Source organism: Macaca mulatta, chromosome 20, assembly GCF_049350105.2.
Source record: "Macaca mulatta isolate MMU2019108-1 chromosome 20, T2T-MMU8v2.0, whole genome shotgun sequence".
Classification (NCBI taxonomy): domain Eukaryota; kingdom Metazoa; phylum Chordata; class Mammalia; order Primates; family Cercopithecidae; genus Macaca; species Macaca mulatta.
The window spans coordinates 28,066,846-28,094,798 of NC_133425.1; the positions used below are offsets into that span (position 1 = coordinate 28,066,846).

General features: G+C 53.0%; 1 protein-coding gene across 22 annotated transcripts; it reads right to left on the minus strand.

The window, feature by feature from the left end:
• SH2B1 (SH2B adaptor protein 1) lies at positions 1–27,910 on the minus strand. 22 transcript variants are annotated; one of them, XM_028841330.2, is made up of 10 exons: positions 27,692–27,910; positions 11,036–11,122; positions 7,762–8,783; positions 7,365–7,466; positions 5,517–5,608; positions 5,231–5,406; positions 2,221–2,424; positions 1,803–2,014; positions 1,499–1,670; positions 1–762 (listed from the first exon to the last, which is right to left on the minus strand). In XM_028841330.2, exons 3-10 carry the CDS (start codon positions 8,698–8,700, stop codon positions 389–391), a joined length of 2,271 nt encoding a protein of 756 aa, XP_028697163.2. In that variant the 5' UTR covers positions 8,701–8,783; positions 11,036–11,122; positions 27,692–27,910; the 3' UTR covers positions 1–388. The 22 variants fall into 22 exon arrangements, with proteins under 22 accessions (XP_028697163.2, XP_028697169.2, XP_028697168.2 ...); XM_028841336.2 differs by lacking the exon at positions 27,692–27,910 and adding an exon at positions 940–1,039 and having other exon boundaries at positions 11,036–11,170; XM_028841335.2 differs by lacking the exon at positions 27,692–27,910 and adding an exon at positions 940–1,039 and having other exon boundaries at positions 1,446–1,670; positions 11,036–11,170.
• Between the last annotated feature and the right edge of the window lie 43 nt (positions 27,911–27,953).

Genomic DNA, 27,953 nt, shown 5'->3' on the forward strand with positions numbered 1-27,953 from the left:
GAACCGAGATAAACCTTTTTATTTATTTATGCTTCTCCATTTTGTTTAAAACAACAACAACAACCACCTTAATATAACTGACAGCCCTTCCCCCTCACCCTGCCTCGGGCTGGGGGTGGTTAATGGGGAAATGGCCCCCAGGGTGGGGCTGACCAGAAGAGCCCCTCAAGGAGCTCATAGAGCCCAAATCCCCTGCCCTGGGGAGGGGACCTGTAGTGTGTGACGGGAGCCTCTCTTGAGCCTCTGCTTGTACCATCGAAGATGCCCTTGGCCGACAAGGGTCAGGAAGCACGGGGGAGGGATTTCGGCCTCCTCTGTCCCTACTCAGCCCAATCTCACGAGCAGGGCTGGGAGGGGGCTTAAAAAGGGTGGAGTGGGTGGGGTCGGCTCATACGAAGGAGTACTGGTTGTTAATGGCCCTGGGGTGGCCCCCTTCCTCTCCATCACCCCCTAGTGGTGACTGCTGCAGCTGCACCATTGGGGGCACCCCCGAGTCCCCACCAGACCCAGCGCCCTGGGCCTCCGAGCCTGGGGCTATGGCCTCTTCCAATTCAACCACGGGGACCAGCTCAACCACGGGGACCAGCTCTTCCGGGACCCCTCCACCGCCCGCTTTCTCCTTCTCTTGCCTCTCTTTGGCTGCTGCGGCTGCTGCTGCCGCCACTTCTGGCGCCCTCGACGCCTCTTCTGCCCCAGGCTGTGGGGGATCTGTCCATGAAGGGGGTTCAGGGGGCTGGGGTGGGTCATGGGAGGTGTTCGGTTCTGGATAGGAATGGTAAGAAAACAGACCAATTGTGGAGGCAGGTGAGCTCCTGCCGCAGCCTCCCCTTCACTCTGCCCTCCAGGAGCGTGGCTGTCTCCCCACATCCCATCTCCTGAGCAACCCCCCATCCATGGAAGATGGATCATGGGCGGTGGTGAGAGGAGGACCACACTTACACACAGTCACTCGCTCCGAAGGGCATGAGGGTGCAGGAGGCATCGGGGTGGCATCCATCTCCCTCGCACACCCCCGCATGGCTCCCAGCCTGCTCCCGGCCTGGGGGGAGGGGCAACGTGGGGACAGATGGGACGGTGGGGCAGGGGAAAGGGAGAGATCAGACAGGGACATGAGACATTGAGGGAGGAGGGAGGGGGATCAGACCGAGCGACCCCGGGAAGGGCAGGCCCAAGGCCAGGCTGCGATGGTGGGCAAAGACGAGGCCAGGATGGGTCCAGGAGACAGACAGACAATGGAACAGAGGATCCGATGGAATGGGGATGCGCCCGCCCACCTCTCAGCTGCCGCCCCGGCTCCAGCCAGGAGCCTTCTGCCTTCCTGTGTCCTATCAGCGCATTTCTTTCCCTTCCAAACCCCCAGGCACAGCAGCCTCCTCTACCCTGCTCTCCCAAGCAAAGCTTCTCCTTGTCATAGCCCCCCCGCCCCATCTTTCTGGCACACACACCTCACTTCTTGGGTGCACGGGCACCTCCTCCCCTGCAGACCTGCTCTGCTCACCCTGCTGTCGCTGGGAGGATGGGACATAGCTGACAAGGACAACATCACTGGAGCCTCCTGACTCCAGAGGGATGGGGTGCACCCGGAAGTGCTCGAGCATATCGAAAATGGACTGGAACCACAGGTGCTGGACCCGGCACTGACCCTCCTCGTTCAGCGACAAACGCAGGTGCTGAGGGCGGGACGGGTGAGGTGAGGTAGGAGGCAAAGACCCTGCCAGGTACAAACCCCCTCCCCCGGCAGCACTCCGCCACCCCACCGCCAACTCTGCACAAAACAGAGCCTTTCCTGAAGGGTGGCTCACCTTGGCCTTGCCCTGGAAGTTGAAGGTGAGGACGTATTCACCCCGCCTTGTCTCACTCTGGCGCACCAGGAAGACACCGTGGGAGCCAGTGCCGCCAGTCAGCACCAACTGCGCAGCCTTGAGCCGAGAGAGCATCCCGTGGAACCAAGGATACCCTGAGAGGGGCTGGTCCCCCTCACTGCCCTCTGGCTCCCCCTGGAACAGGAAGGACCCTTCAGGAAGGAGAGAGGGAGGGAAACCGGGGTGTCAGGGCAGCCTCCCCCATCCTGGGAGAAAAAAGCTTTGCCTTCCCCTCGAGGCGCCTGCTCCCCGCATGCGTCCCCAACTCCCCCGGGCCAGCTCCCTCGGGATCCCAGGAGGGGTGGTCAGGAAGGCAGGCACCCAAGCCTGGAGACATGCACACTCACACCTCCGGTACCTGTGGCTGTTTCCGGAGTGTCCAAGGGAGGGTAGGGGGCTGAGAGGGGATGAACTGTCCCTGCTGGGGGTCCCTCTTCAATGGGGATGCGGGGGGGCAACTCTGGGGGAAGCAGTTCCATCGAGTCAAAATGGGAAGCGGCAATGGAGGCAGAGCTGGGGGAGATGGATGCCGAGGGGCGGTCTGAGAGGCCCCCGTACGCCCCTGGAAAGAAAAAGGGCAAAGCTGAGAACCCAAGAAACTCCTCTTCTTAAGGACTGTCCTGGGCCCATTTCCTCACCAGTAGTCTACCCTATGTGTAGTCGCTGGCCAAGATGCCAGACAGCTCTGTGGGTAGTGACCCCTGATGCTTTTACCAATGGCTCCCAACTGATGCTTCCTGTGCTGCTGAGGGACTGCAGAGTTATTGCAAGGAGGTCCTAAAGTCCAAATGTGTCTCTATCTTTTTCTGAATCAACAGCTGAAATACTGCAGAAACAGAGGGTAGAACGTCTTAAATATATACATATGTGTTTTTGTAGAGAAGGGGTCTCGCTATATAATAGCCCAGGTCGGCCCTGAGTTCCTGGACTCAAGTGATCTGCCCACCTCAGCTCTGGGATCACAGGCATGAGCCACCGTGCCCAGCTGCCTGAAATATTTTGACATTCAAAAGGAGTCCTGGGCCGGGCGCGGTGGCTTACACCTGTAATCCCAGCACTTTGGGAGGTTGAGGTGGGAGGATCACTTGAGGTTAGGAGTTTGAGAGCAGCCTAGACAACATGGTGAAACACCGTCTCTACTAAAAATACAAAAATTAGCTGGACGTGGTGTGCACACCTGTAATCCCGGCTACTTGGGAGGCTGAGGCAGGAGAATTGCTTGAACCCAGGAGGTGGAGGTTGCAGTGAGCTGAGATTGTTTCACTGCACTGCAGCCTGGGTGACAGAGCAAGTCTCTGTCTCAACACACACACACACACACACACAAACACACACAGCCGGGGTGACAGAGCAAGTCTCTGTCTCAAAACACACACATACACACACACACACACACACAGCCGGGGTGACAGAGCAAGTCTCTGTCTCAAAACACACACACACACACACACACAGAATTCTGGCTGGACACAGTGGCTCACGCCTGTAATCCCAGCCCTTTGGGAGGCCAAGGTGTAAGAATGACTTGAGCCCAGGAGTTCAAGACCAGTTTGGGCAACATGGTGAGACCCCATCTCTTACAAAAAAAAAAAAAAAATTAGCTAGGTGTGGTGGTGGCACACGCCTATGGTACCAGCAACTTGAGCGGCTTGAGCCAGGGAGGTCAAGGCTGCAGGAAGTTGTGATTGCACCACTGCACTCCAGCCTGGGAGACAGAGCGAGACCTTATCTCAAAAACAAAAACAGTAATTTTTAAAAATAAAAAAATTTCAAAAACACACAAGCAAACAAAAAAAAAGTGTCCTTTGTTGAACTATAGGACAAAGCCCCCTAACTCTAGGAGGCATCAAAGATGCTCCTTCTATTACTCCCCCAACCCACACCAACTTGGTCTTTACCTCACCTTGTATTCATGTCTCTTCCGCTTTAACCCAATTATCCCATCCAATTTGTCCCCATATCCTGGGCCCTCCCCACAGGTCTCTGCTCTTGCCCTTTGCATCCCCAGGCGTGTCCTCTCCTCTCCTTGGCGTCACAGTCCCTGTCTCTCCCACCTTCCCCTGCTCTCTTCCTCCCCTGAGCTCCCAACGTGCTTCCTGCTTGTGCTGCTCAGGGGACATTAAGCTTTCTACAGGGAGTGACGTGAACCCAGCTGAAAACCTCCAGAGGACAAGCAGCTCATCTCAGGCATCCTAGCTACCCCATCCTGGCCCGGGACACAGCGCAGGGCCAGGTATGCACTAGGGGCATCCTCCAAGTCTGTCCAATGGCAGGCCACAGCCTACACAAATGTCACAGGCAGGCAGTGCTCAGAACACAGGCGTGTGGTGCACAGACAGCATGGCTTGGGAGACAGGGTGGCACAGCCCCTGTCTTCCTCAGTGACCCTCAGGTGTCCTCTCCCTGGTCTTAGCTACTGAGATCTGATGAGATGCACGGTCCACTCTAGATCTAAGATTCCATGATTCATGTGTTCATTCACTGAATACAGCCTGTGTGCTAGGCACTATGCAGCTGGAACTCAGAACAGAGGGTCAGGAGAAAAGGCTATAGTGGAGGCCTAATCTGGAGATATGAGTTGGGACCGGGCAACACATCTTTCTGTGTGTGTGTGTGTGTGTGTGTGGGTTGGGTATACAAAAAGTACGGAGTCAAGAGAAAATGTAGCTGCCCCGACAGACACAGAGATGCAGAGTAAGAGCAAAACAAAGATTTCGGCCGGGCGCGGTGGCTCAAGCCTGTAATCCCAGCACTTTGGGAGGCCGAGACGGGTGGATCATGAGGTCAGGAGATCGAGACCATCCTGGTAACACGGTGAAACCCCGTCTCTACTAAAAAATACAAAAAAACTAGCCGGGTGAGTTGGCGGGCGCCTGTAGTCCCAGCTACTCGGGAGGCTGAGGCAGGAGAATGGCGTAAACCCGGGAGGCGGAGCTTGCAGTGAGCTGAGATCTGGCCACTGCACTCCAGCCCGGGTGACAGAGCGAGACTCCGTCTCAAAAAAAAAAAAAACAAAAAAAAACAAAAAAAAACAAAGATTTCTACGAAGTATTCCAGAAGCTTGGAGAAAACACCATTATTTCCAGCTAGAGTGCTGGCCGGCAGGAAACTGACTGAAAAAGTGACAAGGCTGGGCGCAGAAGGCTGGCTAAGGTTTGCTTGGGGCCTGCGTGGGGTCGCGATGATTCGAAACAGCAAACTGTGGCTGTGTTCAGGGACAAAAGGCCAGCATTTGGTGGGGTTGGGGTGGGGCATCTGGAAAACAGGGATGGGGGCACAGTGGAGTCTGGAGAGGTCATGGCGCCTGACAGCAGGGGCCCCGCACGGCAGGTTCTGAGGCTCCGAGCTCTCTAAGGCTCCACCCTTACCCTGCGACAGGCGGTCATTGCTCTCGCTGGGTCCAAGCATCAGGTCCTGGCTGGGTAGACTCTCCGAGTGATTCAGGCAGGACAGCTCCAGGCTGTCTGTGTTCTCCCTTGTAAGGAATGAGGTCCCAGGGGCCAGAGGGAGGGTCATGGGGCGGGGACTGGTAGTAGGGCAGGGTCTGCAGAGACAGGGAAGATGGTGCTGGGAGGAAAGTCACCAGGTAAGAGGCGCAAGGCTGCTCCCCAACCCCACCCTATGTCCCTCAGCGACGGAAGTCAGGCTCCTCACCCTGGGCTCAGGCATTCTTGGATGTCAGACACCCAGGCCTTCACATGCTGGGCGTCCACTGTCTCCAGGATATACTCAGAGGGACCTTCCACCTACAGAGACGAGACGACACCTCAGCTGGGGCAGGGGCAGGGAGGCGGCTTAATCCACACCTAATGAGAGCAATGTATGTAGGATGTCTAAAAACAAGATGCATTCCAATTCTCTCTGGAGGCCAGGTACGGTGGCTCACACCTGTAATCCCAGCACTTTGGAGGCCCAGGAGGGCGGATCACAAGGTCAAGAGTTCGAGACCAGCCTGGCCAATATGGTGAAACCCCGGCTCTACTAAAAATACAAAAATTAGCCAGGCATGGTGGCAGGTGCCTGCAGTCCCAGCTATTCAAGAGGCTAAGACAAGAGAATCGTTTGAACCCAGGAGGCGGAGGTTGCAGTGAGCCAAGATCATGCCACTTCAACTCCAGCCTGGGCAGCAGAGTGAAACACTGTCTCAAAAAAGTAAAAAATAGCCGGGCGCAGTGGCTCACGCCTGTAATCCCAGCACTTTGGGAGGCCGAGACGGGCGGATCACGAGGTCAGGAGATCGAGACCATCCTGGCTAACACGGTGAAACCCCGTCTCTACTAAAAAATACAAAAAACTAGCCGGGCGAGGTGGCGGGCGCCTATGGTCCCAGCTACTCGGGAGGCTGAGGCAGAAGAATGGCGTGAACCTGGGAGGCGGAGCTTGCAGTGAGCCGAGATCCGGCCACTGCACTCCAGCCTGGGTGACAGAGCGAGACTCCGTCTCAAAAAAAAAAAAAAGTAAAAAATAAAAATAAAATAAAATAAAATAGGCCGGGCACGGTGGCTCATGCCTATAATCCCAGCACTTTGGGAGGCTGAGGCGGGCGGATCATGAGGTCAGGAGATCGAGACCATCCTGGCTAACATGGTGAAACCCTGTCTCTAATAAAAATACAAAAAATTAGCCGGGCATGGTGGCGGGCGCCAGTAGTCCCAGCTACTGGAGAGGCTGAGGCAGGAGAATGGCGTGAACCCGGGAGGCAGAGCTTGTAGTGAGCCGAGATCGCACCACTGCACTCCAGCCTGGGCGACAGAGCAAGACTCCGTCTCAAAAATAAAAAATAAAAAAATAAAATAAAATAAAGTAAGGCCAGGCACAGTGGCTCAGGCCTGTGATCCCAACACTTTGGGAGGCCAAGGGGGTGGATCACTTGAAGCCAGTTCGAGACCAGCCTGCCCAACATGGCAAAACCCCATCTCTGCTAAACATACAAAAAAATTAGCCAGGCGTAGTGGTGCACGCCTGTAATCCCAGCTACTCAGGTGACTGAGGCATGAGAATCACTTGAACCTGGGAGGCAGAGGTTGCAGTGAGCCAAGATCGCGCCGCTGCACTCCAGCCTGGGGGGCAGAGTGAGGCTCTGTCTCAAACGTAAATAAATAATAAAATTAGCCAGGCATGGTGTCACATGCCTGTAGTCCCAGCTCCTTAGGGACTGAGGCAGGAAGATCACTTGAGCCCAGGAGTTCGAGGCTACACCAGACTACGGTGAGCTATAATCAGCCTAGGCAAAAGAGGGAGCCTAGGCAAAAGAAGGAGACCCTGTCTCTCTAAAACAACCACAACAAAACCCCACAGTTCTCTTTGAAGTGGAGGCATTATTCTTAAGAACATTTCCCTGTCTTCCCCATCCCAGAAAAGCTGCAGCCCCAGAGACACACTCTCAAGGCACTGGACACATATACATACCTCCTTTCAGTGACGCCACTTGCTTAAATGCGCTGAGGGCTTTCTCCTTAACACACTTAAGCACTGCCGGCGGGTGGGAAGCTGAATTCCTACCTTAACCACAAACGTATTCTCCCGGTCAGGCATCTCCAGGGCTGTGGTTGTCCGGACGTCTGTGATAGAAGAGCAGGGGATGCTGAGTCGGGGCCGAGAGGCCTAGGTCAGGAGAAAGAAATAGATCCAGGTGTTTGGTTTGCAAAGACCACCCTTCCCTTCCCTCTAGACATTCATCTTTCCTTCTACATCTTCGGGAAGTTAGACTAAAGGCAGCCACACTGCTTTCTCAGTCCTTCCCACAGCTGCTAAGAGAGCCAGGAGCCAGCTTTACAAACAAAAAGTGAGCGACGCCAGGGCCGTGGGCTGGTAAACACCAGAGCTTATCTGCAGGGCTGTGACCACTCTGAGCACTCTCTCCCTCGCTCCCAGTCACCAACCCTCCATGGGGCCTCACCTTGGGTGGTACAAAGAACTCCAGGCGACTTCCTCCTCCTCCTTCTCCTTCACTTCGAAGCAGCAGGCGACACTTCTGCCACTGAGGCTGCCCTCCTCCCCCTGAAGGAGGCCCAGCCGCCCCTCCTCCCCGGCCCACTCCGGCTGGGTCAGGGGCTGCCTCTTCAGCCCCCATGAAACTCAGCAGCTCTTCCCTCTGGACCATCCCTGCTCCATCCTTCAAGGCGCCCCCTCCCCGACTGAGTCTCAGCCTCTCAAAACGGTGAGTCCATCTTTCCCCAGGGGACGGTCCATCACTGCCCAGTCCCCTACCAATAGTCCCAGCCCCGCCAGAGGAGTTGGAGTTGCTGTTTCCACCTAAGACTGGGGGACCTGATGAGGTCTCCAGGGGCCCAGTCGAGGAGGGAGGGTCAACGGTCCCCCGCCACTGCAGGATGCCACGGACTGAGCCTCGGACGGAGCGACCCACTGAGCGCAGGGAGAAGCGCTTCTTGAGCTTCGGCTTGGAAGAGGTTGTAGAGGAGGAAGAGACTGAGGAAGGGAGGGGGCCGGCCAGGTCCTCAGATGATCGAGAAGGGCCCAGCACAGCCAGGGGCCCACCCACCCTGCAGCTCTCAAGGGACAGGTCATGTGGCGAGATCTCTGCACCAGGGCTCAGGGGAGCCAGGATGGGTGGCGACAGGGAGCCAGAGGCCCGGGCCACCTCGGCTTCAAAGTGCTGCAGGAAGAGCTCAGCAAAACGGCGGGAGAAGGCAGCCTCAGCCCCGGGCCCCGCATATTGGGGGTGGGAGGCCAGGTAGAGGCGAAAACGGCGGGCAAAGTCCAGAGCCGCAGCCCGGGCGTGGGACTCACAGAACTCCCGCCAACTAGGGGGCGGGGGTGGGGGCAGTGGGGGAGACGAGGGGGAGGCCCCGTCCTCTGGGGAAGGGGCACCATTCATGATGGGCCCCAGGAGGTGGAGAGGGGGAGCCTGCGGGGCACAAAGAGGGAGGCAGCCAGAAGACGAGGGGTGGGCGGCAGCAGCTGCGGAAGGAAGAGAGAGGCACACACGAGGGTCACTGCTGAGGGCGCACTGGGGGCTGCATCCCACCCCCAGCCAGAGATGCTCATCCCTACTTCAGACTCCACAGAGAGCCATGGGGAAGGGAGCCCAACACCTCCCTTCCCTCTCCCAGATCCTAGCACCCCGCAGGCCCCAGCCAACTGGTTCCCCAGCAGCCTGCCCCAGCCTGCCGCATTTGTCCCCAATTTCCTTAGCTTTGGATCCAGAGGTAGAGGGCTTTGGAGCACCTTCCCCCTAAAAAAGAGAACTTTTCCAGATCACCCCTCTTCTCTACGTCGGATCCTCCAATATTCATGTCACACTTCCCATGAGCCATTTTAGAGGCTCCCTCTTGGTTATCTTACCTTTCCCTGTGAGAGGTTTCAAAGACCCCTCGAACAGATGAGGAAACCGAAGCTCAGAAAAGTTTCAGAACTCCAAGTCTACTGTTTTCCCCTCTCCACAGTCCCTGTCCCCAGGGACCAGCTGGGCCAACCTCAGCCATAGCACCTCACCGCCCTAGCTCGCAGGAGGCTAGAGGGGAGCTGGGACTCTAGACCTTAGAGAGCCTGCCTCACACATCTTAGGGTCCAGCTCTTCGAAGGGGGCCGATTCACTAAGGAGGATGGATGCATGACGGACCAAAACAGTAATTGTCTTGAAAGCTGACCCCAGAATCCAGCACACACGCACTGCGTGAAGGAGATCTGAAATAGCTGCAGCCCACTTCTTTGGTATCCCTTCAGTATGGGGCCAGAGGCCGCAAGGACCCCAGAGGAGCAACTAGGTTGGGTCAGGTCAAGTCTTTGCTGGCCTCACATAAACAAAACATCACAGGGAGAGCTGGGGCCCTAGGATTTTTCACCTTCCTCTTCTCCCACTGGGGAGTATGCCCTAAAGGCAGGTTAGCCTTCTGGTTAAGGCCATGGACTAGAGTCAGACCAGGGCTGAAACCACCTTATGAGTGCCCAGTCCAGCCCCCTTATAAGCGATGTTATCTTGAACAAATCCCACGTCCTCTCTGAGCCTCCGTTTTTGTATCTGTTAAACAGAGCTCATGATCCCTCCCCCCTCGAAATGTTGAGAGAATTACATGGAATGGGGTATGTCAGCGCTGAATGCAAAGTAAGCATCCGCTAAACGACTGCCATTGTTACTATCTTCATGTGGGAGAAAAACATTATAGTTCCAGTTTTCTAAAAGAGAAATTAGAGATAGCAGGAGCCCTCTCAAGGTCTTACAACTATAAAGTGGCAGAGCTGGGTGTGGAATTTACAACCCTTGGCTCTTTTGTTAGCGCTCCTCCCCCCACGCAATACTGGAAGGTGACAGCCCCAGGACTGGGGCCAGGGCAGCTCAGGAAAGTCTTCTCAAACCCTCAGCGACCTCAGACTCCTGTTCAAACCTACAGCCAGGCTGTAAGTCGGCGAACCCTCCCCTTCCTCCTGGGCCTCGACCCTACAAGCTCAGATGGCTCCAACCGCAGGGACAACTCCAAACCAACGAGAAAGAGCCAGGAGATGCAGGAGTCATGGAGCAGGGGGGAACCCAGCCAAGAGGTGCAGACCAATCTCCAGCCAGCGGCCACCTCCGCTCACACAGGCCCACCCAACCCTCTGCACCGCAGACAGACCCAGCCCCCTTCAGGCCCGCTGACCCTGCGGCTCCTAAGCTGGTGACTCAGTTTCTCTTCTGCCAAGCAGGACTCAGACACAGTTTCCCGGTGCACCTGCTTCCTGGCTCAGTTCTGATATTTCCCGAAGGGCGGGTGATGGAGGGTGCAGGCTCCGCTCTTGGCTCGGACCCTCCGGGCCCGGTGGTCCATCCACTCCGACCCGACCCTACTCCCTGGACACCCCCCAGCCGCCCATTCTCCGGGGCCGCATCCGCCTCGGGACCAGCCCTGTCTGCTGCACTCTCCGGGGCCGAGTGCCCCTCCAGCCCCCGGCCCTCCACGCCCACCCCCACCCAGGGATCCTCTCGGGCGCCAGGGCCGGGTCGCGGAGAGGGAAGAGGCACTTGAAGAGGGGGGTTCCGGTTCCGGTCCCACCTGCATCTCGGTCCCCGCGGTTAGCTCCGGCGGCAGCGGCGACTCCCGCTCCCTGCGCCCCCACCCACTACGCGACGAGCGCCCAGCCCGCTTTCCGCGCAGGCGCCAGGACCCCCTTTCCCGTCGCTGACGGAAGCGACCATAGAGAAGAGCGGCGGGAGGGAAGGGCACCTCCATACTTACTTCCGCCATTCTCCCGCTCGGCGCCGACCCCGGGAGACCGAAGACGGTGTGAATCTCGTAGGGCTTCAGTGCCTTCTCCAGTTGCACCTAAAAGCGGCCACAGACGCGGTGGGGGAAGGGCTTGGATCCCACCAGAGCGTCCTCCCGGAGGAAATTCGGGACAAAAGGACGATGTAGAACATAGAGAAGCCGCCTTAGGGGATAGAGTCCCAGGGCCCGGCTGAGGGCTAGAGTAGCCGCCGAGCACCGGAAACCAGCGAGATGATGAGGCTGTGTGAACTGCCCGCTGCAGCCTAGAGCGCCGGCCCCGCTGCGGAGGGGCACGCGGACAACGCCCCCAAGGAGCTGAGCGGGGGAAGAAGCGGCTGACCTTGGGGCGGCCCTGTGGGGAGGCGGAGCCTGAACTTAACGACCTTGGTTTATCTGAGGAGAGGCAGGCGGTCCGGGAGTTTGTATTTCTGAAACTGGAAATGAAGATGGGAGGTAGAAATAATGAGATCAGAGCGCGGTGGCTCACGCCTGTAATCCCTGCACTTTGGGAGGTCGAGGCGAGTGGATCACGAGGTCAGGAGTTCGAGACCAGCCTGGCCAACATAGTGAAACCCTGTCTCTACTAAAAATACAAAAGTTAGCCGGGCGTGGTGGCGCGCGCCTGTAGTCCCAGCCCCTCGGGAGGCCGAGGCAGGAGAATAGCTTGAACCCGGGAGGCAGAGATTGCGGTGAGCCGAAATGGCGCCAGGGCACTCCAGCCCGGCAACAGAGCTAGACTCCCTATCAAAAAAAAAAAAAAGAATTAATGAGGTCAGGGCCGGGCGCGGTGATCACTTGAGGTCAGGAGTTTGAGACCAGCCTGACCAACATGGTGAAACCCCCGTCTGTACTAAAAATACAAAAAAAAATTAGCTGGGCGTGGTGGCAGGCGCCTGTAATTCCAGCTACTTGGGAGCAGGCTGAGGCAGGAGAATCGCTTGAACCCGGAAGGCGGAAGTTGCAGTGAGCCAAGACTGCCATTGCCAGCCTGGGCAAAAGAGCCAGACTCTGTCTCAAAAATAGTAACAACAATAATAATGAGGTCAATTTCAGACGTGCTTTTGGGACATCTGTGGGCATGTGGTCTGGAGATCAGAAGAGACATCAAGGCCAGTTAGAGAAATCGAGAACAATTAAAGTATGGAGGGTAGTGGAAAGCATGAGCACAGTGAGATCCTCCACCCATCCAGTCTCTCATTGACCCGGCTCCAGCTGGCCTAAACAATAAAGGAAGCTATGGCCCAAGTAATCGAAAAGTCCAGAGCAGACAGATTCCAGACAGGTGAACACAGGGGCCAGAAGAGATCAGGAACCTGTGGCTCACCATCTCTGGTTCTGCGGCTCACCATCTCTGGTTCTGCCTTCCCGGTGCATTTGGCTTCACCCTCAGGCAGGCTCTCCTCTCTCAGTGGCAAAATGGCTTTTTGTAGCTCCAAGCTTGAACCCTAATAGCTTAGCAACTCTCCTAGAAGAAGCATGCCTCTTTTCTGAGATTCCCAATGAAATTTCCAGAACTGAGTAGCTGATTGGATCAAGTGCCCATCCTGGAACACGAAGACAAATAACCCAAGAGGGGAAGATGGATAAATATCCTGACTCACCTAAGAATGTTCAAAGATGGCTGGGCGCGGTGGCTCACGCCTGTAATCCCAACACTTTGGGACCCCGAGGCGGGCGGATCACGAGATCAGGAGTTCAAGACCATCCTGGCCAACATAGTGAAATCCCACCTCTACTAAAACTACAAAAATTAGCCGGGCATGGTGGCACATGCCTGTAGTCCCAGCTACTTGGGAGGCTGAGGCAGGAGAATCACTTGAACCCGGGAGGCAGAGGCTGTGGTGAGCCGAAATCATCCCACTGCACTCCGGCCTGGGCAATAGAGCGAGACTCCATCTCAAAAAAAAAAAAAAAAAAAAAGGCCGGGCACGGTGGCTCACGCCTGTAATCCCAGCACTTTGGGAGGCTGAGGCAGGCAGATCACGAGGTCAGGAGATCGAGACCATCCTGGCTAACACGGTGAAACCCTGTCTCTACTGAAAATACAAAAAATTAGCCGGGCATGGTGGTGGGCGCCTGTGAGAATGGCATGAACCTGGGAGGCGGACCTTGCAGTGGGGGAGATCGTGCCACTGCGACAGAGCAAGATTCCGTCTCAAAAAAAAAAGTGCCGGGCGTGGTGGCTCCTGTAATCAATCCCAGCACTTTGGGAGGCTGTGGTGGGCAGATCACTTGAGGTCAGGAGTTTGAGACCAGCCTGGCCAACATGGCGAAACCTCATCTCTACCAAAAATACAAAAATTAGCCGGTGTGGTGGTGTGTGCTTGAAATACCAGCTACTTGGGAGGCTGAGGCAGGAGAATCGCTTGAACCTGGGAGGCAGAGGTTGCAGTGAGCCAAGATCGTGCCACTGCACTCTAGCCTGGGCGACAGAGCAAGACTCTGTCTTAAAAAAAAAGATTCGAGAAGTGGGAGGAAAGATGTGGAGAGATGTTCTACACAGTTTGGCTGAAAAGGGAAGGAGAGAGAGAAGGCAGGTTGTAAGTGTGAGAAGGTAGAAAGGTTTGCTTGTTTGTTTCTATCTTGAGGAAGATCTGATTTTGTTGGAAATGTTAAGGGGAAAGGAATCAGTAGGGAGGATGGTTGCTGAAGGAGCAAGGTTGCGGGGAAGGTTGGTGGGGACATTACCCAGGGCCCAGGTTAAGTCATTAATACGAAGGGGAGAAACCCTTCTTCCTCAAAAGCCGGGATGTAAAACTCGGGATGCTTTCCGCTATAACTGCTAGAAACCCTAATTTCAGCTAACTTAAACATGAAAAGAGAGGGGGTCTATTGGTTTAAATAATTGAAAAATCAGAGATAGAATGACTTCAGGCATGGCTGGAGCCTGAGGCTCAAACGATGTTGATTTGAACTTGGTCTCAGTCTCTTTTAGTTCTGCTTTTCCCAGGACTTTCTTTCTTTTTTTTTTTTTTCCTGATACAGGGTCTTGCTTTGTCACCTGGGCTGGAGTGCAGTGGTATAATCATCACTTACTGCAGCTTCGAACTCCTGGGCTGAGGCGATCCTCTCACCTCAGCCTCCCCAGTAGCTGGGACCACAGGTGTGACCCACCATGCCTGGCTCCCTGGACTGTCTTCATTCTCAGGCAGGTTGTCTTCTCGTAGGTAGCAAAATAGCCAAGCCTCATTCTACCAGCTTAAACAACCCTGGCAGAAAGAGTATAGCTTTCCCCATAGCTCCAGCAAATAAAATAGGGCTGTCTCATCAGCCCAGCTTTCATCACCCAATGATCTTCTGTCATTTAGTAAAGAATTTATCTGTTGGGTACTAGGCTTAATACCTGGGTGATGATATGTACAATAAACCCCCATGACAGGTGTCTGTCTATGTAATAAACCTTCACATGTACCCCCAAACCTAAAATAAAAAATAAGCTGGGTGTGGTGGCTCACGCCTGTAACCCCAGCACTTTAGGAGGCTAGGCAAATCACCTGAGGCCGGGAGTTCGAGACCAGCCTGGGCAACATGGTGAAACCCCATCTCTACAACAAATGCAAAAAAATTAGCCAGGTGTGGTGGCCCATGCCTGTAATCCCAGCTACTCAGGAGGCTGAGGGACGAGAATGGCTTGAACCAGGGAGGCAGAGGTTGCATTGAGCCAAGATCATGCACAGCAAGATCCTGTCTGTAAACTAAAAACAAATAAATGATTTTTTTTTTTTGAGAAACAGTCTCTCTGTGTCACCCAGGCTGGAGTACAGTGGTACGATCTCAGCTCACTGCAAACTCTGCTTCCCGGGTTCAAGTGATTCTCATGCCTCAGCCTCCCAAGCAGCTGGTATTTCAAGCATGCGCCACTAGGCCTGGCTAATTTTTGTATTTTTAGCAGAGACGGGGATTCACCATTTTAGTGAAGCGGGTCTAACTCCCAGCCTCAAGTGATCTGCCCGACTAGGCCTCCCAAAGTGCTGGGATTACAAGCATGAACCACTGTGCCCAGCCAAATAAATAAAATTTTAAAAATAATTTGGCTGGTCTTTGTCCCAGGTTCCTGGCATAGAGCCTCCAAAACACTTGGAAATTCCTGAGTCATAGAAATGTCTGTTATGGCCGGGCGCGGTGGCTCAAGCCTGTAATCCCAGCACTTTGGGAGGCCGAGACGGGCGGATCATGAGGTCAGGAGATCGAGACCATCCTGGCTAACACGGTGAAACTCCGTCTCTACTAAAAAAATACAAAAAACTAGCCGGGCGAGGTGGCGGGCGCCTGTAGTCCCAGCTACTTGGGAGGCTGAGGCAGGAGAATGGCGTAAACCCGGGAGGCGGAGCTTGCAGTGTGCTGAGATCCGGCCACTGTACTCCAGCCTGGGCAACAGAGCGAGACTCCGTCTCAAAAAAAAAAAAAAAAAGAAATGTCTGTTATTCAGAAGTTCCTTATGTAACACCTGAGTTTTTTTGTTTTTTGTTTGTTTGTTTGAGATGGGGTCTCACTGTCTCCCAGGGTGGAGTGCAGGGGCCCAATCTTGGCTCCCACTGCAACCTCCACCTCCAGAGTTCAAGCCATTCTCCCGCCTCAACTTCCCAAGTAGCTGGGATTGCAGGCATGGGCCACCACACCCAGCTAATCTTTGTATTTTTAGGAGAGATAGGGTTTCCCCATGTTGGCCAGGCTGCTCTCAAACTCCTAACCTCAGGTGAGCCACCCACACCTGCCCCCCAAAATGCTGGGATTACAGGCATGAGCCACTGTGCCCAGCTAACACCTGAGTATTTGCTAATGAGGTGACTCATGGCAGGCCCTCAGTAGCTTCAGGATGGGGTCTGGTCACCATAAAGACCAACCCTGTGATTAGAGGGTTGGGATTTTGAGCCAGCCTAACCCCCAGGGAGGGGAGGGGGCCCAAGGATAAGACCAATCACATGGTTAGTGATTTACTAATAAGAACTCCAGACACAACCTCAGTGGGTGTTCTGGTCAGCAAATGCATTGATGTGCTGGGAGGTGACATGCCCCGCTTCCACAGGGGAGAGGGCACGGGAGCTTGGTGGCCCGCTCTCCCAGCTCTCCCTGTGTGTCTCTTCATTGGCTGGCCCTGCTTTGTATTCTTTGTAAAGCTGTAATCCCAAGTGTAGTGCTTTCCTGCGTTCTATGAGTCATTGTTTTTATTTAAGTAAAATATACATGTGTAATTTACATCTTTACCATTTTTAAGTGTACAGTTAGGTGGTAATAAATACATTTATATTATTTTTTGCCTCTTCACCTCCCCCCCCACTCCCCATTGTGAGCCATTCTTGTGAACTTTTGAACCTGATGGGGGACAGTGTGGCCTCCTCTGGGAAGCCATGCATGGGTGGTCCACCTAGGCCACCTCTCAACTACCTTTTTTTTTTTTTGAGACGGAGTCTCACTCTGTCACCCAGGCCGGAGTGCAGTGGTGCAATCTCGGCTCACTGCAACCTCCAACTCCCAGGTTCAAGCAATTCTGCCTTAGCCTCCCAAGTAGCTGGGATTACAGGTGCACACCACCACGTCCAGCTAATTTTTGTATTTTTAGTACAGACGAGGTTTCATCATGTTGGCCAGGCTGATCTCGAACTCCTGAGCTCAAGTGATCCACCCACCTCGGCCTCCCAAAGTGATGGGATTACAGGTGTAAGCCACCATGCCCGGCCTCAAGTACCTTTTACTTAGTAGCTTTTGTGTGACATTCACCAAGTGTTTCCAGTTGTGATGTCTCCCATCGCATCAGAGTGACATGGGTGTGACGGGAGCCCTGGGTTTGGAAGCACACTCAGGGTTGGCATGCAGGGACTTGGGGAGGCAGGGGGCAGAGTAGAAGTTGGTGCAGTGGTCCACAAGAGGGCTGATGTTGGCCTGGCTCTGGCGATGTAATGGGGTTGGTGCCAAGGGATTTAACCAGAGAGACTTCCCAGGCTCTTGGGAAGAGTGAAGAGTGAAGGATGCCTTTGAGTTTCCACTGAGGAAGGATTTATTCAGTGGCACCAAGGACAGTGTGCTGGGACCTAGTCCTTAATGTGCCACTAAGTTCCTAACTAGCACAGTACTCATTTCCATTGCACCAGACCCCATCCTCCTCTTAGAAGTTTTAGAGCTACAAGAAATCTTAGAGATCATCGTATGATTTAACCTCCACCCCCAATTTGCAGATAATAAAGCTGAGGGCCAAGAAGGTACAGCGACTCATCTTTATTTATAAAAATGAACATGAATACAAAATTTGCTTTCCATTGAAAACCTCAGGAAACTTACTAAGCCCAAGGCAAATGCTCAACTGAAATGATTCAATAAATAATTCCTCCAACAAATACTGATTCACTTAAGCATTAGGCATTGTGTTTTTTGTTTGTTTGTTTTGTTTTGTTTTTGAGACAGAGTCTCGCACTGTTGCCTGGACTGGAGTACAGTGGCGTGATCTGGGCTCACTGCAATCTCCGCCTCCGGGTTCAAGTGATTCTCCTGCCCCAGCCTCCCAAGTAGTTGGGATTACAGGCGTCCACCACCATCACCAGCTTTTTTTTTTTTTTTTTTTTGTGGATTTTTAGTACAGACAGGGTTTCACCATGTTGTCCAGGCTGGTCTTGAACTCCTGACCTCGTGATTCACCCACCTTGGTCTCCTAAAGTGCTGGGATTACAGGTGTGAGCCACCGCACCCGTCCTTTTTTACTCTTTTTTTTTTTTTTTTTTTTTTGAGACGGAGTCTCGCTCTGTCGCCCAGGCTGGAGTGCAGTGGCGCAATCTCGGCTCACTGCAAGCTCCGCCTCCCGGGTTCACGCCATTCTCCTGCCTCAGCCTCCCGAGTAGCTGGGACTACAGGCGCCCGCTCCTGCGCCCGGCTAATTTTTTCTATTTTTAGTAGAGACGGGGTTTCACCATGGTCTCGATCTCCTGACCTTGTGATCCGCCCACCTCGGCCTCCCAAAGTGCTGGGATTACAGGCGTGAGCCACCATGCCCGGCCCTTTTTTACTCTTAAGAACAATGCCAGCCGGGCGCAGTGGCTCACGCCTGTAATCCCAGCACTTTGGGAGGCCGAGATGGGCAGATCACGAGGTCAGGAGATCGAGACCATCCTGGCTAACACGGTGAAACCCTGTCTCTACTAAAAATACATTTAAAAAAGTGAGCCGGGCGTGGTGGCGGGCACCTGTAGTCCCAGCTACACGGGAGGCTGAGGCAGGAGAATGGTGTGAACCCGGGAAGCGGAGCTTGCAGTGAGTGGAGATAGCACCACTGCACTCCAGCCTGGGTGACAAAGCAAGACTCCGTCTCAAAAATAAATAAATAAATAAATAAATAAATAAAAAAAAGTAAGTTCTTACTGCCATGAGCTGGTGAGATGGGAAGAAAACAAGCAAACTAGAAAGATAATTTTGGGCATATAGATGCTATGAAGAAAATCAAGGTAGAAACAATCATGGGGGCCGGGTGCAGTGGCTCACGTCTATACTCCCAGCAATTTGGGAGGCAGAGATGGGCAGATCACTTGAGGCCAGGAGTTCGAGACCAGCCTGGCCAACATGGTAAAATCCCGTCTTTACTAAAAATATAAAATTAGCCGCGTATGGTGGCACTTGCCTGTAATCCCAGCTACTTGGGAAGCTGAGGCATGAGTGTTGCTTGAATCTAGGAGGCGGAGGTTGCAGTGAGCTGAGATCACCCCATTGCACTCCAGCCTGGGTGATGGAGTGAGACTCTGTCTCAACAATAAAAAAAGAAACAATCATGGAATGTTTGCAAAATCAAAGGGGGGCCAGTGTGGGCCAGGCATGGTGTCTCACACCTGTAAGCTACCTTCAGAGGCCAATGTGGGCAGATAACCTGAAGTCAGGAGTTCAAGACCAGCCTGGCCAACATGGTGAAACCCTGTCTCTACTAAAAATACAAAAATTAGCAGGGTGTGGTAGCAGTCATCTGTAATCCCAGCTACTTGGGAGGCTAAGGCAGGCGAATCGCTTGAACCCAGGAGGTGGAGGTTGCAGTGAGCTGAGATTGTGCCACAGCACTCCAGCCTGGGCAACAGAGGGAGACTCTGTCTCAAAACAAAAACAAAAATGAAGGGCCATTGTGGCCAGGGGAGTGAAGGAAATGAAAGTTGTACTATATGGGTTCAAAGAGGTGGACAGGGGCCAGATTATGCAGGCCTTGTGGGACACACAGAGAATTTTATTATTATTGTCATTATTATTTTGAGACAGGGTCTCCTTCTGTTACCCAGGCAAAAGTCCAGTGGCTTGAGCACAGCTCAATGCAACCTTGAACTCCCAGGCTGAATTGATCCTCCTGCCTCAGCCTTCCAAGCAGTTGGGACTCCAGGGGTGCACTACCATGCCCAGCTAATTTTTCTACTTCTTGTAGAGACAGGGTCTTGCCATGTTGCCCAGGCTGGTCTCAAACTCTCGGGCTCAAGCAATCCACCCTCCTTGGCCTCCTGAAGTGCTGGGATTACATACAGGCATGAGCCGCCATACTTGGCCTTATTATTTTTTTAATAACAGTTTTATTGAGACATAATTCACCTATCATGATTGAGATACAAATCGCCCACTTAAAGTAGGAACTTGGATTTTATTCCAAGTGCAGTGAGGAGTCATTTAGGGAGGATTCATTTATGGTCAATATTTTATTTATATTATTATTTTTGTTAAGACAGGATCTTGCCCTGTCACCCATGCTGAAATGCAGTGGTGTGATCACAGCTCATTGCAGCCTCGACTTCCTGGGCTCAAGTGATCCTCCCGCCCCAGCCTCCCACAGAGCTGGAACTACAGGTGCCTGCCACCATGCCCTGCTAATTTTTCAAATTTTTTGTAGAGATGGAGTCTCGCTACGTTGCCCACGCTAGTCTTGGAACTCCTGGGCTCAAGTTATCTTCCCACCTTGGCCTCACAAAGTGCTGGGACGATGCACATTTTAAAGACTGATCTGGCCGGGCGCGGTGGCTCAAGCCTGTAATCCCAGCACTTTGGGAGGCCGAGACGGGCGGATCACGAGGTCAGGAGATCGAGACCATCCTGGCTAACATGGTGAAACCCCGTCTCTACTAAAAAAATACAAAAAACTAGCCGGGCGAGGTGACAGGCGCTTGTAGTCCCAGCTACTTGGGAGACTGAGGCAGGAGAATGGCATAAATCCGGGAAGCGGGGCTTGCAGTGAGTTGAGATCCGGCCACTGCACTCCAGCCTGGGCGACAGTGCGACTCCGTCTCAAAAAAAATAAAAAATAAATAAATAAAGACTAATCTGGCTGCTGCATGGAGAATGGATGTGAAAGGTATTGGGGGCTGGGCGTAATGGTTCACATCTGAAATTCCAGCATTTTGGGAAGCTAAGGTGGGAGGATTGCTTGAGCCAGAAATTTGAAATTTGTTTGAGCCCAGAAATTTGAGACTAGCCTGGGCAACATAGGGAGACCCCATCTCTACAAAAAAAAAAAAAAAAAAAAAAAAAAGGGGGTGTGTGGGCGCCAGACACAGTGGCTCATGCCTGTAATCTCAGCACTTTGGGGAGGCTGAGGTGGGTGGATCATGAGGTCAGGAGTTCGAGACCAGCCTGGCCAGCATGGTGAAACCTTGTCTGTACTAAAACTACAAAAAATTAGTTGGGCATAGTGGCGCACGCCTGTAGTCCCAGCTACTTGGGAGGCTGAGGCAGGAGAATTGCTTGAACCCGGCAGGCAGAGGTTGCAGGTTGCAGTGCCCGGCCAATATATGTTTTTTGTTTTTGTTTTTGTTTTTTTTTAGACGGAGTCTTGCTCTGTCGCCCAGGTTGGAGTGCAGTGGCACAATCTCGGCTCACTGCAACCTTCGCCTCCTGGGTTCAAGCGATTCTTCTCCCTCAGCCTCCCGAGTAGCTGGGGCCACAGGTGTGCACCACCATACTCGGCTATTTTTTGTATTTTTAGTAGAGACAGAGTTTCACCATGTTGGTCAGACTGGTCTTGAACTCCTGACCTTGTGATCCACCTGCCTCAGCCTCCCAAAGTGCTGGGATTACAGGCGTGGGCCACCGCGCCTGGTTTTTTTTTTTTTTTTTTTTTTTTTGAGACGGAGTCTCGCTCTGTCACCCAGGCTGGAGTGCAGTGATGCGATCTCAGCTCACTGCAAGCTCCGCCTCCCGGGTTCATGCCATTCTCCTGCCTCAGCCTCCCAAGTAGCTGGGACTACAGGCGCCTGCCACCATACCCGGCTAATTTTTTGTATTTTTTAGTGGAGGCAGGGTTTCACCATGTTAGCCAGGATGGTCTTGATCTCCTGACTGTGATCTGCCTGCCTTGGCCCCCCAAAGTGCTGGGATTACAGGCGTGAGCCACCGCGCCTGGCCCCAATACATGTATTTTTTTTTTAAAAAAAGAAGGCGGCCAGGCGCACTGGCTCATGCCTGTAATCCCAGCACTTTGGGAGGTTGAGGCAGGTGGATCACAAGGTCAGGAGCTCGAGACCAGCCTGGCCAACACGGTGAAACTCCATCTCTACTAAAAATACGAAAAAATTACCCAGGCGTGGTGACAGGTGCCTGCAATCCCAGCTACTCTGGAGGCTGAGGCAGGAGAACCGCTTGAACCCAGGAGGCAGAGGTTACAGTGAGCCGAGATCATGCCATTGCACTCCAGCCTGGGTGACAGAGCAAGACTTCATCTTGGAAAAAAAAAAAAGAAGAAAGGCATTGGGAAAGAGAACAGAAGCCAGGAGACCCGCTGGAGAGCTCCTGAGGTAGTAACCTGGATGAGAGATGATCCCGATTGAACCAGTGTTGACAGAGATAGTGAGACGTGGTCACACTGAGGATTCCGTTTGGAGAATCAGAACTGGGGAGGGGCGTAGGTGTGGGGAGAGGGGAGGGGAGAACAGCGGTGCCCCACGTTCAGATGTATAAGGAGAGTGGGAGGAAGTGGAGAGTCCTGTTTTGGATTTTTTTTTTTTTTTTTTTTTGAGACGGAGTCTTGCTCTGTCACCCAGGCTGGAGTGCAGTGGCCGGATCTCAGCTCACTGCAAGCTCCGCCTCCCGGGTTTACGCCGTTCTCCTGCCTCAGCCTCCCGAGTAGCTGGGACTACAGGCGCCCGCCACCTCGCCCGGCTAGTTTTTTTGTATTTTTTTAGTAGAGACGGGGTTTCACCATGTTAGCCGGGATCGTCTCTTGATCTCCTGGCCTCGTGATCTGCCCGTCTCGGCCTCCCAAAGTGCTGGGATTACAGGCTTGAGCCACCGCGCCCGGCCTTTTTTTTTTTGAGATGGAGTCTTGCTGCGTCGGTAGGCTGGAGTGCAGCGGTGCGATCTTGGCACACTGCAACCTCCACCTCCCAGGTTCGAGCAAGTCTCCTTCCTCACCCTCCCGAGTAGCTGGGACTACAGGCAAGTGCCACCTGCCCAGCTAATTTTTGTATTTTTTTAGTAGAGACGTGTTTCACCATGTTGGCCAGGATGGTCTCAATCTCTTGACCTCGTGATCCACACGCCTTGGCCTCTCAAAGTGCTGGGATTGCAGGCACCATGTCCGGCCCTTTTATTTTTCAGATGGAGTCTCGCTCTGTCGCCCAGGCTGGAGTGCAGTGGCATGTTCTCGGCTCACTGCAACCTCTGCCTCCTGGGTTCAAGTGATTCTCCTGTTTCAGCCTCCCAAGTAGCTGGGACTATGGGAGTGTGCCACCACCCCCAGCTAATTTTTTGTATTTTTAGTAGAGATGGGGTTTCACCATGTTAGCAATGATGGTCTGTCTCCTGACCTCGTGATCTGCCCACCTCGGCCTCCCAGAGTTCTGAGATTACAGGCATGAGCCACCACACCTGGCCCTTTGTGTTTTAGAGACATGGTCTGCACTGTCACACAGGCTGGAGTACAGTAGTGCTATCATTGCTCACTGCAGCCTCAAATTCCTGGGTTCAAGTGATCATCCTGTCTCAGCCTCCCTAGTAACTGGGATTATACAAGCATGTGCTGCCATATCTGGCTAATTTTTTTTATGTTTGTAGAGAAAAGGTCTCACTATTTTGCCTAGGCTGGTCTCGAACTCCTGGTCTCAAGCAATAGCAGAATTGGTTTCAGTGCCCCCAGCAGTAGCTATTACAGACGAGTCTAAATCCTGGCATGTAGCGTTTGATGGTAGTGACAGTAGCAGCAGTTTTCTTATCACGTCAGATCAGTTCTATGGCTTGGAATTATCCAGCTAGCCCCACAATTCTGTAAGCTGTCTAATACCCTTAACAAATCCCTCTTCTGCTTAACCCAGCCAATGTAAAATCTGTTATCTGTAAATCAAGACTTCTGACTGAGCCATTCACTAATACAGAGGATGCTACGGTCAACAGCTCTAGAAAAAATTTTCTCCCTTTGGGCTCTTTTCTGAACACCGTGTTTCTCAAACTCTAGCCATTCGTTCACTACCTTCCAAAAAATTTGCCATATATTCATACCACCCATAATAGTTTTTGTTTTATTTTTGAGACAGAGTCTCACTCTGTCACCCTGGCTAAGTGCAATGGCATGATATCGGCTCACTGCAACCTCTGCCTCCTGGGGGTCAAGCAATTCTCCTGCCTCAGCCTCCTGAGTAGCTGAGATTACAGGCGTGCACCACGCCCAGCTAATTTTGTATTTTTAGTAGAGACGGGGTTGCACCATGTTGGCCAAGCTGGTCTCGAACTCCTGGCCTCAAGTGATCTGCCCACCTCGACCTCCCAAAGTGCTGGGATTAAGGGAGGAGACCACCCCTCATATTGTCTTATGCCCAATTTCTGCCTCCAAAGAAAGAAGTAAAAACTAAAAGGCAGAAATGAAATCCACAGGCAGACAGCCTGGCACCACACCCTGGGTCTAGCAGTTAAAGATCGACCCCTGACCTAATTGGTTATGTTATCTATAGATTACAGACACTGTATAGAAATGCACTGTGAAAATCCCTATCTTGTTTTGTTGCGATCTAATTACTGGTGCATGCAGCCCCCAGTCACGTACCCCCTGCTTGCTCAATCAATCATGACCCTCTCAAACGCACCCCCTTAGAGTTGTGAGCCCTTTAAAGGGACAGGAATTGCCCATTCGGGGAGCTCGGCTCTTGAGACAGGAATCTCGCCGATGCCCACAGCCGAATAAACCCCTTCCTTCTTTAACTCGGTGTCTGAGGAGTTTTGTCTGCGGCTCATCCTGCTACAGGATTATAGGTGTGAGCCATTGCACCCAGTGCACCCATAATGTTATCTACCAAACAGTATTCTTTTAAGTTGATTTGTTTTTTAAAACGTGATATTTACTTATGCCAGTTTTTTTTCAAGCTAATACATATTAAAATAAATATAGCACCACAATGGCCGGGCGCAGTGGCTCACGCCTGTAATCCCAGCACTTTGGGAGGCCGAGGCAGGTGGATCACGAGATCAGGAGATCAAGACCATCCTGGCTAACCCGGTGAAACCCCGTCTCTACCAAAAACACAAAAAATTAGCTGGGCATTGTGGCAGGCACCTGTAGTCCCAGCTACTCAGCAGGAGAATGGAGTGAACCCAGGAGGCGGAGGTTGCAGTGAGTCGAGATCGCACCACTGCACTCCAGCCTGGGCGACAGATAGAGGCTCCGTCTCAAAAAAAAAAAAAAAAAAAAAAAAGCACCACAAAAATAGAACCCATTAATTCAAATATCACTCCCAAAAAACTCACAACTTGCTAGTGGCCAATAGTCTTAGGATAAATTCCTACTAGGAGTGAAGTGACTTAGGTACAGAGTAGAAGCAAAGAAAACCCTTTTAGGCTGGGCACGGTGGCTCATGCCTGTAATCCCAGTACTTTGAGAGGCCAAGGTGGGCAGACTGCTTGGGCCCCGGTGTTGGAGACCAGTCTGGCCAACATGGTGAAACCCCATCTCTACAAAAAATACAAAAATTAGCCAGGCATGGTGGTGTATGCCTGTAATCCCAGCTACTCGGGAGGCTGAGGTGGGAGGATGGTTTGAGCCTGGGGAGGCTGAAGCTGCAGTGAGCTGTGACTGCCCCACTATGCTCCAGCCTAGGAGACACACAGCAAGGCTCTGTCAAAAAAAACAAAAACAGCCGGGCGCGGTGGCTCACGCCTGTAATCCCAGCACTTTGGGAGGCCGAGGCGGGCGGATCACAAGGTCAGGAGATCGAGACCACGGTGAAACCCCGTCTCTACTAAAAATACAAAAAGCTAGCCGGGCGCAGTGGTGGGCGCCTGTAGTCCCAGCTATTCAGGAGGCTGAGGCAGGAGAATGGCAGGAACCCGGGAGGCGGAGCTTGCAGTGAGCCGAGATTGCGCCACTGCACTCCAGCCTGGGCGACAGAGCGAGACTCCGTCTCAAAAAAAAAAAAAAAAAACACACAAGAACAAAAACAAAACCCATGTATACTACACACGATACCAGCCTTTCCTAAGCAGAGCTGATTGATTGGAGGGCCAGGAGGAGAGAAGTCTTAGCAAGTTCTTCACTTTATCTGAGCAGTAAAATGCTAGTTAAATTATATACAGTCTGGCCGGGCATGGCGGCCCACATCTATAATCCCAGCATTTTGGGAGGCCGAGGTGGGCGGATCACTTGAGTTTGGGAGTTCAAGACCAGCCTGGCCAATATGGCAAAACCCCATCTCTACTAAAAATACAAAAATTAGCTGGGCGTGGTGGCAGGCGCCTGTAATCCCAGCTACTGGGGGGCTGAGGCAGGAGAATCACTTGAACTGAGCAGATGGAGGTTGCAGTGAGCCGAGATTGTGCCACTGCACTCCAGCTGGGCAAAAGAGTGAGACTCTGTCTCAAAAGAAAAAAAATATATATATATGCTACAGTGCAGTGTGCACGCTTTTTGGGGTTTAGCGGTGTTAGATTCCTTAATCACCCTGACCATCAGTTTTCGTATCTGCAAAATGGGGGAAATAATAGATCCTACTACCCAGGGTAGGACTGGGAGCGCTGATGGTGAAACAATATGAATGCCTGAACATCATAAAGCTCTAGTTCAGAGTTTCTCAAACTCCTCTGAGTTTTCATTAAAAAATTTTTTTTTGGAGACGGAGTCTCACTCTGTCGCCCAGGGTGGAGTGCAGTGGCATGATCTCGGCTCACTGCAACCTCCGCCTCCCGGGTGCAAGCAATTATTCTGCCTTAGCCTCCCGAGTAGCTAGGACTACAGGCACACACCGCGAAGTCCAGCTAATTTTTTGTATTTTAGTAGAGATGGGGTTTCACCATGTTGCCCAGGCTGTTCTCGAACTCCTCCTGAACTCAGGCAATCTGCCCACCTCGGCCTCCCAAAGTGCTAGGATTACAGGTGTAAGCTACCACACCCAGCCAAAAAAATTTTATAGAGATGGGGTCTTTCTTGGCCGGGCATGGTGGCTCATGCCTGTAGTTCCAGCACTTTGGGAGGCCACGATGGGCGGACCACTTGAGGTCAGAAGTTCGAGAGCAGTCTGGCCAACGTGGGTGAAACCCCGTCTGTACTAAAAACACTAAAATTAGCTGGGCGTGGTGGCACACGCCTGTAGTCCCAGCTACTCAGGAGGCTGAGGTGGGAGAATTGCTTCAACTCGGGAGGTTGAGGTTGCAGTGAGCCAAGATCACCTCATTGCACTCCAGCCTGGGCGACAGAGTGAGACTCTGTCTCAAAAAAAAAAAAAAAAAAAAAAGAGATAGGGTTTTTCTCTGTCACTCAGAGTGGGGTGCAGTGTCACGACCATACCTCACCATAGCCTTGAACTCCTGAGCTCAGGCCATCCTTCTGCCTCAGCCTCCTGAGGCTAGAGGTGCACACTACTGTGCCTGGCTAATTTAAAAACTTTTTTTTTTGTAGAGATAGGGTCTCCTAATCTGCCCAGGATGGTCTTGAACTCCTGGCTTCAAACCATCCTCCCACCTCAGCCTCCCAAAGTGCTGGGACTATAGGCATGAGCCACTATGCCCAGCCTCCTCTGAGTTTTGGAAGGGTGTTTGTTACATAGCTTCCCAGTCCGTGCATAGACCCGACGGAATCATATCTCCAGGGGAGGAATTAGGGAATCTTTGCAACACTGTCCACTGAGTCTCAGGATCTGATGAGTTCCGAAACATAAATCAGGGTTAAGCAACCACAATTAACACTTTGGAGTGCCATGTGGAAGCTGCCATGAGATGATGGATGTGGAAGTTAAGGGACATTGACTACCCTTGCACTCATTAATTCAACGTTCACTGCATGCTCCACCCTGTTAGGTGCTGGGGCCACAGACAGAATAAAGGAGACTCAGGCTGCCCTTAAAGACTCCCCTAGCTGGCTCCTCATCCTTGGCTCCTCATCTGCAAAATTAGATGGGTGGGGCGATGCCCAAAGGAATTGCTCCTTAGGCTGCTGAGGGGCTACAGGGTTGGGCAGCGAAGCTGTCTGTCTTGTGGGCTCTGGCCCTGTGAGGTCTAGCAGTACAAGGTCCCCGCAAGCTGCCTGACCTCACGGGGCCCAACCCTGACTCCTACCCAGTTAATCTCCTCTCAGGGCCAGAGGTCAGGCTCTCCCTATGAAGTGGATACTACTATTCCCATTTTACAGATTAGAAAACAAAGCCTCAGCGGAGAGAGAGGTCACACTTCACCCCATCCCCGAAAGGCGTCCAGGACCTGGTCCCCTACCTCCAGCTACGGCAGAAGGGGCCAGATATCTCGCAAGACCCGGGTAGCGAGTCGGACTCCAGACGACTCGGGGTCTCTCTCTGCCGGGCCCAGTTGGTTCCTGAGCAGTCGGAGCCGCAGCTGCCTCCCCGAGCCCGAGTCCCTCCCTCCGGGTCCGGCCTAACCCGCCTGACTCCCATGCTGAGCACCTCCACAGCCCGTCGCCCTGACAACTAGTACGCCCATGAGCCTTCGCGGCGCCAGTGCTTTAGGGGACGCTCCC

What these genes read in the sequence shown, in the direction of transcription:
- SH2B1 (XM_077985775.1), bottom strand. Translation starts at nt 8,700, where the DNA reads ATGAATGGTGCCCCTTCCCCAGAGGACGGGGCCTCCCCCTCGTCTCCC. An exon ending in AGAATACGTTTGTGGTTAAG is followed by an intron (nt 5,609 to 7,364) that starts GTAGGAATTCAG and finishes TCGTCTCTGTAG; the next exon opens with GTGGAAGGTCCCTCTGAGTA. An exon ending in TGACCTCTCCAGACTCCACT is followed by an intron (nt 2,446 to 5,140) that starts GTGCCCCCATCC and finishes TTGGGTTCTCAG; the next exon opens with CTTTGCCCTTTTTCTTTCCA.